Here is an 11,632-nt window from a genome sequence, read left to right as displayed (position 1 = left end):
CCATTTGCTGAAAAGTTTAGATTTCCCCAAAATCCACAGATCAACCCTTCAGCATTCCTTAATCTACCCATTCTCTTGTTGTCTTCCCAGATTTGCTTAAGCCTGTGCCTCTGTTGGCATTGTCTGAAAGGCCTACAATGATCCAGTTCCAACAATTCTTCTCAGGGTTCGAGGCTCCCCCAGGAAAGGAAGCATCCACATGAAGAACATCTAGTTCAGAAACTTGGCTGATGTGTTATATCCCTGTTTTCCATAATGAAACACTTTAACCTGATTAAGCCTTCCACCATACAAGGAGGCCCCTATTTACAAACACCTGACTTTTCAATGCTCACTCCTATGAACACAACCCCAGATACAGATATAGTTTTGAAGACCTGATATACGGACATTCCCTATACTTAGGAGAAGCTACTTTATGGTGTTCTGCATTGTATTCCAATTTGCGTCCAAATCGACTTGCGAATGTACTCAAGAATATACCCATTCACAATCTGATTACTACCCGCAAATCACAATAGGCTGTTGATGATGTGGTTTTTAAATCAATAAATTACACCTTGATCTGTCCCACTACTCTCCTGCTGCTTTCTGTTTGTATATTCTACATCCCACCTCACAACACCTCCACATCTCACTTATAAAAGTTAATGTTGCACTGAAAGACCACATCAAATTGCTCACTGAGATAGTTTCACTAATTTCCTCCCTTGTTCTCTTACATTGTAACTTGCCATCTTCAATGAGTGACTTCAATTTCTATCTCAATTCATCATGCCTTTTCTCCTCAGAATTTACTGCCCTCCTTAATCTCTCCCTTGGTACAAGCTCCCTTATCGCATATGCACAACCATTCTCTCGACCTTGCCTTCTCATATCACCTCTGCACTCTGACTGCATCAATCACAGTTACGGCAGCAGAATTACATCCTTTATTGTGTGTTGCAGCTGTTTGTGCATTCCACAAAGCCAAATTGTCTTAAACCGGTCCAAATTACACTATCAAAGTCAGACAATAACGAAGGTACATGAGTTACTTTCCTTCATTGGGCAACATATTGCTGACAAGAGCAGGGATGTAATGCTGGAAATATATGAGACACTGGTTCGGCCATAGCTGGCATATTGAGTACAAATCTGATTCCCACACCACAGGAAGTACGTAATTTCTCCAGAGACAATGTAGAGGAGATGTACAAGGATATTGTTGGAGTTTAAAACTGTAGCTATGAGGAATGATAAGGAAGCTGAGGAGTGACTTTATTGAGATGTACCAAACTGGTGAGAGCCTTGTATTGAATCAACACAGTAGAACCAGTTTCCATGCACAGAGAGGTCAATTACCAGGAGGGCACAGATTTACGGTGACTGGTAGAAGGACTAGAGGAGACATAAGGTAAGCCTCTTACCCAGAGAGTTGTGGGTGGCTGGAATTTGATGCCCAGTTTGAAAGGTGATGTGGAAGCTATCACCTCATTGAGAAGGAACCTGGATCTGCACCTGAAGCACTGTAAACTACAAGACCACAGGTCAAGTGCTAGTAAATGTAATTAGAATGGACTGCAGTTTATTCAATCAACACAGACACAAATGAACGAATGGCTTCTCTCTGTGCTGTAACTTTTCTAAGGTACAATGGAAACATTAGGATACATGTGTGGAAAAGTTAACCTCTATATGCTACAATCATGAAAGACAGAAAAACAAAAGCATGCTGCAACAATTCTTTATTAATATTGATGACTACCATTACCAATATTAGGGTAGTAAGGATATCTAGAACTGACCAACAAGGAAATATCAAGCCAGTAAACACCAACACTTTGGAAAAAAGAATAAAAGCATAGACTACTTTCTAAACGGTAAGAAAATTCGTAAAGCCAAAGTACAAAGGGATCTGGGAGTGCTAGTCAAGGATTCTCTAAAGGTAAACATGCAGGTTGAGTCCGTGATTAAGAAAGTGAATGCAATGTTGTCACTTATCTCAAGAGGGTTGGAATATAAAAGCACCGTTGTGCTACTGAGACTTTATAAAGCTCTGGTTAGGCCCCATTTGGAGTACTGTGTCCAGTTTTGGTCCCCACACCTGAGGAAGGACATACTGGCACTGGAACATGTCCAGTGGAGATTCACACGGATGATCCCTGGAATGGTTGGTCTAACATATGAGGAACGGCTGAGGATCCTGGGATTGTATTCATTGGCGTTTAGAAGATTAAGGGGAGACTTAATAGAAACTTACAAGATAATACATGGCTTGGAAAGGGTGGACGCTAGGAAATTATTTCCGTTAGGTGACGAGACTAGGACCCATGGACACAGCCTTAAAATTAGAGGGGGTCAATTCAGAACAGAAATGCGGAGACATTTCTTCAGCCAGAGGGTGGTGGGCCTGTGGAATTCATTGCCGCAGAGTGCAGTGGAGGCTGGGACGTTAAATGTCTTCAAGGCAGAGATTGATAGATTCTTGATGTCTCGAGGAATTAAGGGCTACGGGGAGAATGCGGTTAAGTGGAGTTGAAATGCCCATCAGCCATGATTGAATGGCGGAGTGGACTCAATGGGCTGAATGGCCTTACTTCCACTCCTATATCTTATGGTCTTATGGTCAAATGAACCATGCAGTAATTGAGGAAGCATTTCTCACGATGTTTTCTGGCTCAATAATTTGCCAGGACAACATTAAAACTAAAGAAACATGTGACAATAGACAATAGGTGCAGGAGTAGGCCAGTCTGCCCTTCGAGCCTGCACCACCATTCAATATGATCATGGCTGATCATCCTTAATCAGTATCCTGTTCCTGCCTTATCTCCATAACCCTTAATTCCACTATCCTTGAGAGCTCTATCCAACTCTTTCTTAAATGAATCCAGAGACTGGGCCCCCACTGCCCTCTGGGGCAGAGCATTCCACACAGCCACCAATCTCTGGGTGAAGACGTTTCTCCTCATCTCTGTCCTAAATGGTCTACCCCGTATTTTTAAGCTGTGTCCTCAGGTTCGGCACTCACCCATCAGCGGAAACATATTTCCTGCCTCCAGAGTGTCCAATCCCTTAATAATCTTATATGTCTCAATCAGATCCCCTCTCAGTCTTCTAAACTCAAGGGTATACAAGCCCAGTCGCTCCAGTCTTTCAGTGTAAGGTAGTCCCGCCATTCGAGGAATTGACCTCGTGAACCTACGCTGCACTCCCTCAATAGCCAGAATGTCTTTCCTCAAATTTGGAGACCAGAACTGCACACAGTACTCCAGGTGTGGCCTCACCAGGGACCTGTATAGCTGCAGAAGAACCTCTTTGCTTATATACTCAATCCCTCTTGTTATGAAGGCCTGCATGCTATTAGCCTTCTTCACTACCTGCTGTACCTGCATGCTTACCTTCATTGTCTGGTGTACAAGAACACTCAGATCTCTTTATACTGCCCATTTACCTAAATTGATTCCATTTAGGTAGTAATCTGCCTTAGATGTGGTATAAGAAACCAGAGGTCCCAACAAGCTGACAATGAGTTGGAGTGGAAATAGTGAGTTTTTGAAAACAGGTGGGATGGGGAAGTGGCTGGCACTGCTGATGATTCCAAGGTGTTCTATATTTTCATCTATATTCTTCAACACTTGTGAATGAATGTGATGGTTAATTCTAGATATGTGGAAATACATGTTGCTCTTCCCTGTAAAATTTAAGTATTTAAGCATTTCCATGTCCATATCTGTACAAAAGGACTATTATAGGCTGATGCACTGCGAACTTCTAATGCTAATCATTATTAAAATTCATGATACAGTACTTGACAGGGCAGTACATGCATTTACCTTCTGCATTTAAACTCTCTTATTTTAAAATTGGAAAAACTCAATGTTCCTCTTTTAGTTTATAAGACTCAACATTACTGAATTTTTAGTTTATTCTTCCAAACAATGCTACAAAGTTTCTTCAACAGGACAACTGTCAGCCCTGTACCCATGAGGAACAAAGACACCAGGAAGATCATCACATCTACACAATAGTAAACGTACCAGGGGAGTCGGTAAGATTCTGAGCGTAAATGTGCTGCCCCTTTGTGTCGGGCAACGTACTCAATCCAGAAAATAGCTCTCTCCATTGGAGACTCGGGTTGGTCTCTGTGGAGAGCAGAGAGTTTCTGCATGTTCTCCCGATAAGATGTGTTATATATAACCTCATTAAGTGCCTGCAATAGATCTGTTGACTGCATGTTTGCGACATTAATCACTTTTGCAGCACCTCGGGTTTCAAGTTTGAGTAAATTATCAAACTGGTCAAAAAGCAGAGGTATGCCAACTACTGGCACCCCGTGATAGATGGCTTCATAAACTCCATTGGTGCCACCATGGGCAATGAAAGCTCGTGTCTTTGGGTGTCCAAGTAGATCATTCTGAGGGATCCATTTTGCCAGTAGGGTATTATTTCCAATGTTGGGAGGGGTCTTTCCATTGTGTCTCCAGATAACCTTCTGAGGTACTTGAGCAAGAGCCTCTGCTATTTGCATTGTAACATGCATTGGCAAAGAGCTGACAATGGTCCCCATTGACATGACAATAATCCCATATTCCCCTGAGGACTGGACAAACTCCTCAAACTCTGCCTCTAGAGGTTTGGATGGTTTACACTGGAATCCTCCAACATAAACAATATTTGGCATGGTGGGTCTCGGGAATTCAAATATAAAATCTACTCTCATCAGCCACACATCTGCCCTTAGGAGAACAGTCTCAATGTCTGTGTCTGGGCCCAGATAGCGATGGCAAAGTTCATTATAAATTGGCTGAATGACAAATGTTGAAGCTGTTAACTGAAGAAGATTATGAAATACATTTTGTATTCTTTGCGGAAAACTCATTTTGCTTGTATATTGTGATCCAGGGACTGGGATATATGAAAGTGGTGATGGGGCAGAGAGGAAATGAGCTTCCCCACTCATGAACCATCGAACATTGTGCACCAAAGGAATTTTTAAATAGTAAGCAAGCATTGGACCTGTGCCCAAAGCAGGATCAGTAAGTACTAAGTCAAACTTAGCATCTTCAAGTTGCCTCAAAACAGTTTCGTTATTAAAAATTGCAGTGATAAGCTCTGCAGCACAACGATGGTATGAATACAAAGTGGACCAAAGCTGATATCGTAGCTGAACAAAGGCCCATGGTGTCAAGCCATTCTTTAAGGCACTCAAAGTCTTTTGTATATATGCTTGTACCAAACTTTCTGTTTCTTTTTGACTAAGGCACTCTCGTAGGTGAATCACTACAGACTGATATACATCAGACATCTCCTTTATGTACCAAGCTGTGGAGAAATGAAGTACAGTGATATTGTGACCATGAAGTCTCAGTTCTTCTGTTAATGTTCTCATATTAATCCAATGACTTCCATCAACAGGAACAACCAAAATATCAATTCCATGGGTAACAGGACAAAACAGAATGATGATGGTAAGAATACTTGTAGCCAGTAATTTACTTTTCCACCTGGAACACTCCATATTGAGAAAGACTGATATCCAGGTTCTGTGAGAGAATTAAATAGAGGAATTTGTGATACAAAGTAAATTTTCGGAGTGACATTTCTGCAGCTTCCACTCTTTTAATATCTATACAATGTTCTGCTTAAACAAAGTTAGATTTGTGACAGTTTTCAGATGTTAGATCAGAATTCTTAGTTCCATACCAATGAATTCTGAGGAAAGGTCATTCAACCTGAAATGTGAACTCTGATTTCTCTCCACAGATGCTGCCTGAACTGCTGAGCTTTTCCAACAATTGCAGTTTTTGTTTCTGATTTACAGCATCCGGAGTTCTTTCGGCTTTTAATTCTGTTGAGTTTGCAGTTTGTGACACAAGTTTGGCAACTTTCATCAACAACCCCAACAATTTGTTTTCCAGTAATCAATATATTAATACATTGTCCAAAGGAGTGCTATAAAGCAAGATTTGATACTGAGTCACATTTACTGTTATTAGAGTAGATGGTTAAAGAGATAGACTTTCAGAAGTTACTTAAGGGAGCAAAGAGCGGTAAACAGTTGAGGGAGAGAATGCCAGAAGTTAGTGCTTAGGCAGGCTGTAGATACATAATCGAAAAATGTGGCATTGGAAAAGCAGAGCAGATCAGGCAGCATCTGTGGAGCAGGAGAGTCAATGTGTCAGGCATAAGCCCTTCATCATTCCTTCTGTCCGAAGGGCTTCTGTCCGAAATAGCAACTCTTCTGCTCCTTGGATGCTGCCTGACCTATTGTACTTTTCTAGCGCCAGACTTTTTGACTCTGACTCTCCAGCACCCACAGTCCTCACTTTCTCCACAGGCTACGGATACAGCCAACAATGTTGGGGCAATTAAAATCGAGAGTGTTCAAAACCAGAATAATGTAAGTGCTAAGAATGTGGGATTGGAGGAAATGGGTGAGATAGGGTGGAGCTTAACAAAAATGTATGAGAGTTATAAAATTGAGACATTTCTTATTTAGTTAAGCAGTGCATATAAAGGTGAAGGGTAAATGGGACTTGGTGAGAATAAGGACATTGTTACTGGAGTTTTGGATGACCTCAAGTTTATGGAAGGTGAAATGCAGAAGGCTGGCTCGAGGTGCCTCAGAAAAATTGAGCTGATAACAAAGAGGTGGATAAGGGTTCCAGCATAGAATAGCAGATCGGCTGTCTTAAATTTGGCACGAAATCTGATTAGATGTTCATCTCAATTATGAAAACAAGAATGTGAGCAGAATTATTCAGCCCCAGTCAGATGCAAAGGAAGGGCATGAATTCTATGGCTCTGCAAACAGAGTTTGCAGTGGGGACAGAGACAGTGGCTTTGGTCTTCCTCATATATCCTAATATATAATTGATGGAATTTTCTCATTATCATGTATTAGATAGCAGACAAAATAGTTTGATCATTTAGCAACAGTGGAGGAATTAGAAGTATTGTAGTAGTTAGGTACAACTAGGTCATGTCAGTGGCTTCAGACAAATTCAAGCTGTGGATTGAGATATTGTTGCCATGGAACCAGGAAGGAGCCAAGGACAGGTCCCTGAGGACAACAGAGGAAACACTGTGGGTGTTCTAATGGGTCATTGAAGTCAGGGAGGAGCCAGAGGACTGGAAAATGGCTAATGTAACACCCTCCTTTAAGAAAGAAGGGAGGCAGAAGAAGTAATCTATACTCCAGTTAGCCTGACCTCAGTCATTGGTAAGATTTTAGAGTCCATTAGTAAGAATGAATTTCCAGAGTACTTGGGTGAGCGTGGTAAAATAGGGTTCAGCCAGCACATCTTCTTCAAGGGAATTTCACACCTGATAAATCTGTTAGAATTCTTTGAGGAGGTTATAAGCAAGTTATGCAAAGGAGAGCCAGTGGACGTGATTTATTTGGATTTTTGGGAGGATTTTGACAAGTTACTAAACAGGAGGCAGCCAAATAAGATATGAGCCCATGGTGTTAGAGGCAAGGTACTGGCATGGTCAGAGGGTTGGCTGACTGATAGAAGGCAGAGCATGGGATGAAGGGGTCTTTTTCAGAATGGTAGCCAGTGATTAATGGAGTCCTCTAGGGATCAGTGTTGGGACAACGAATATTCGTTATATACATTAATATTGTGGACAAAGGAACTGAGGGCATTGTTGCTGAGTTTGCAATTGGTGCAAAGATAGGTGGAAGGTCAGGTAATGTTAAGGAGGAAGGGAGGTTGCAGAAAGACTTAGATAGACTAGGAGAGTGGGCAAAGAAGTGGCTAATGGAATACAATGCAGGAAAGTGTAAGGTTATGCACTTTGTTGTGAAGAATAGTGGTGTAGATGTAGACTATTTTCCTAAATGTGGAAATAATTCAGAAATCTGAAGCTCAAAGGGATTTGGGAACCCTAGGCTCTTAAAGGAGTCCTGGTGCAGGATTATTTTAAGGTTAACATTCAGTTGGCAGTTAAGAAGGCAAATGCATTGTTAGCATTCACTTCAAGAAGACTAGGATACAAGAGTAGAGATGTATTGCTGAGACTGTATAAGGCTGTGGTCAGACATCATTTTGAGCAATGTGAGCACTTTCAGCTTCATACCTTAGGAAGGATGTGCTTGTGCTGGAGAGGGTGCAGAGGAGGTTTACAAGAATGATGCCAGGAATGAAGGTCTTGTCCATATGAGAAGTGGTTCAGTTCTGGGTCTTTACTCAATTTTGTTAGAAGGACAGGTGGAGATCTGATTGAAACTTACAGTATACTTGAGGTAGGAGAAAATTACTGCAGATACTGGAATCTGTACTGAAAACAATCAATGCTGGGGATCACAGTGGGTCAGAGAGCATCGACCGAGAAAAGGCTCTCTCTCCATGGATGCTGTCTGACATATTGTAATCTCTAACATCAGTTGTTTTCAGTATATTGAGAGGCTTGGATGGATTGGACATGGAAAAGATGTTTCCATTAGTAGGAGAGACCAGAACCTGAGGACACAGCCCTCAGAGTGAAGGGACAACCCTTTAGAGTGAAGGTGAGAGGGAATGTCTCCAGCAGAGGGTGGTTAATCCGTGGAACTCATTGCCACAAAAGGCTGTGGAGGCCAAGCCATTGTATTTAAGACTGAGATGGATATGTTCTTGGGTCAAGGGTTATGACGAGAAGGCAGAAGAATGGGGGTTGAGAAACATACCAGCTCTGATCAAGTGGCAGAGCAGATTCATTAGGCTATATGGCCTAATTCTGATCCTATATCTTCTGGCCTTACGGATCACTGGACTCGAAATATTAACTCTATTTTCTCACAATAGATGTGTCCTGACCTCCTGTGTTTCTTCTGCACTCCCTGTATTTGTAACAGTTGTGAGAGCTCAAAAAGAAGCTCATAATTAATACCTTAGGTTGAGAAGATAAGAACGGAATGCAGTAGTCTGACCCAACTAGGCAACAGTGGAGATGCAGTGGAGGAGGATGGTGTGATCAAGTGTGTCAAAGATAGTGAACTAGTTGAGAAGGGCAGGGAAGGTAAGTTTACCGTTACTGCAGTTACACAAAATGTCATTTATGACATCGATAAAATCCAATTTGTGGTAGTGGTGTGGGCCAACAACCTCTTTTCTTCAGATTCAAGTTTGGGTTCCCAAGCAAAATGGGCAAGGATTTCAGAACTGACCAGCTCTTAAAAACTTTGGAGAGGAAAAGGAAATTTAGGATGCGTTGCTAAGTCCGCAAAAGCAGTAGCAACAAGATTGTATTTAAAGAGAGGGGCAATGAAGACAGAGTTGAAGAGGGGACATTGAAAATATCAACTAATGTGGGAAGCAGGAGAGGAAATTGGGTGGTCAGTGGTTCATGGGAATAGAGTCATGGTGAGTTGATACAAATGGATTTCATGGGTGAGATGAGCATAAATGTAGAGGGGAGAGAAACTACAAAAGAAATGTGAGATCAGGAATAGGGCTGGAGGAAGCTGTGGAGACAGTTTGACCTACTAGGTTCCTGAGAGGAGGGAAGCTATATAGGGTAGCCAATCAGATGTTCTGCCCATCATCATGACAAAGATGAGTTTGGGGGTAGCAAAAAAAAAGAAAAAAAAAGAAAAAAGAGAAAAAGAGAAAAAAAGAAAGCAAAAAAGACAAAGATGAGCTTTGTGCAGTTATTGCTAGAAATGATCATGGCGAAAGTGGGAGAGCGCGCGTTAAAATACAATATGTCATAGAGAATAGATAAGTAGGGGGAGAAGAATACCCTTTGCATTTCAGTATGATCCTCTGAGCAGCTGGAGGAGCACCCATTAGTTTTTGGAATAAAAACAAAGTGCTAGAAAAATTTAGCCATTCTAGAACAGCCAAAGTGTCACACTGAACTCCAAACGGTTTCTCTTTCTGCAGACACTGCCAGACCTGCTGAGTTTCTCGAACAATTTTAATTTTTCTTTCCGAATTCCAACATCGACAGTATTTTGCCTTTTTACGTTAGAGCTTGAAGTGGATCAACTGGATCTGGCGGTGAGCAGTATGAGCTCAACTGACTATTAACCTGGTAACTGAGTAGTTTCAGTGATCCTTTAGTGAATTTCTCTGTTTCTCCTCATGGAATGTAGGTCATTTGGCAAGGTCCAGGATATTTTTCTCCTCGTATAGCCTTCTACTTCAACCACGAATAGAGTACGATATGAAAAAAAGAAACTTTAATATCCATCTCACGATCTCAACTCAAATCAAATTTCAGTGGGAGTAGGTCAGTTCACAAGAACATTTTTTTCAGGAGAAAGTGAGGACTGCAAATGTTGGAGATTAGAGTTGAGAGTGTGTGGCTGGAAAAGCACAGCAGGTCAGGCAGCATCTGAGGAGCAGGAGAATCAACGTTTCAGGCATAAACCCTTCATCAGGAATGAGGCTTTTTTTTGTCAATACATTCCTTGAATATTCTGTCCCAGTCCGTCACCATCTTTTTGGAAAATGAAACGCACAAAGTTATTGGTTTACTTTATTAAAAAACACATTGAACCAGATGTAAAACTATGACTCGTGTCCTTTGTTTGGAACACAGTGAGCAAGTTAGTCCAGAATTTGACTCTGTTTCTGATTGTAAGGGCAAGATAGGCTGCCTTTAGATTCCTGCTTTATTTTGAACCTCGAACAACAGATGTGAGGCTGAGTGGGAACCAATTGTTCATGCCTGTTCTACAGTAAATGGAAAAATTAAACATAAACTGCTGCTACCTTTTACTTGCCATTGAACAGTGGAAAAGTTTTTGCGTTGTCAGTGCTTCAAGATACTTGGGGAAAATAACTTTAGTTTATGAGGGCAAAAGGACAAGGTGTAACTGATTTTGTAGATCTGAACATTTGATTTATTGTTCCTCGAATTACAAGTTGTTCTGCCCTAGCATGACTCAAGTGATAACCCTACTCTTGCTCAGTTCTGTTTGATATGATTATCCCTAGTCCTTCTGAATTATTATGATTTTAATTAAATTGCTGTGATAAGCAAGCCAACACAAACAGAAACTATTTGAAATGCTCAGCAGGTCACGCAGTATCTGACGCAAGAGAGATTTTTTAAAAAACTTGTGTGAACTGTGACTTTTCATCAGAATCTGAAACGTTAACTCTACTTCTGACTCCGCAAGTGTGGTTAGACCTGCAGCGTTTTCTCCCCCCCCACCCCCTCAGCACTGACAGATTTCTAACAATTACAGTGTTTTTCTTTTGATTGTTAGAAGGGGACATTTAATTGTTTGATCTGTTTCTTAACCCTATTCTCCTACCTTATCCCTGTAGTCTTGCCAGTTCCTCAGGCTTGCAAGCAATGTGCCGTCCCACACAAGAGTAAAAAATAACTCTGATATGTCAATAACTAGCTTAACTTCCTGTTATGTTAATCAGCACTAACTGAACCAACTACTTTTAGCTGATGAACAGTTAATTGGCAATTCTCTGTTTAATAATGCAATCTAACTTTATAGTCATTTCATAATACAGACTTGAGTATTGTTGAAAAAGGGAACATTTTGCTGAGACTTTTTTTTTAATCTTACATTCATCAGAAAATACCAGAGTAAAGGAAAAACAACATTTGTACTGTATGAGATGAGAGCGCTGATTGGTTGGCAAATGAACTATATTGTTAGTGGTGTTGCCATGGAGAATTAATGCTGACA

General features: G+C 41.1%; 1 protein-coding gene across 1 annotated transcript; it reads right to left on the bottom strand.

The window, feature by feature from the left end:
- Positions 1 to 1,766: 1,766 nt before the first annotated feature.
- On the bottom strand, positions 1,767 to 11,319 carry LOC132834366 (UDP-glucuronosyltransferase 2A2-like). The gene is made up of 2 exons (XM_060853198.1): positions 11,240 to 11,319; positions 1,767 to 5,528 (listed from the first exon to the last, which is right to left on the bottom strand). Exon 2 carries the CDS (start codon positions 5,501 to 5,503, stop codon positions 3,893 to 3,895), a length of 1,611 nt encoding a protein of 536 aa, XP_060709181.1. The 5' UTR covers positions 5,504 to 5,528; positions 11,240 to 11,319; the 3' UTR covers positions 1,767 to 3,892.
- Positions 11,320 to 11,632: the final 313 nt, after the last annotated feature.

This window comes from Hemiscyllium ocellatum, chromosome 39, assembly GCF_020745735.1.
Source record: "Hemiscyllium ocellatum isolate sHemOce1 chromosome 39, sHemOce1.pat.X.cur, whole genome shotgun sequence".
NCBI classification, from domain to species: Eukaryota; Metazoa; Chordata; class Chondrichthyes; order Orectolobiformes; family Hemiscylliidae; genus Hemiscyllium; species Hemiscyllium ocellatum.
This window is presented reverse-complemented; position numbering and strand designations above follow the sequence as displayed.

Coding starts and splice junctions, on each gene's coding strand:
- LOC132834366 (XM_060853198.1), bottom strand. CDS start 5,503: ATGGAGTGTTCCAGGTGGAAAAGTAAATTACTGGCTACAAGTATTCTT.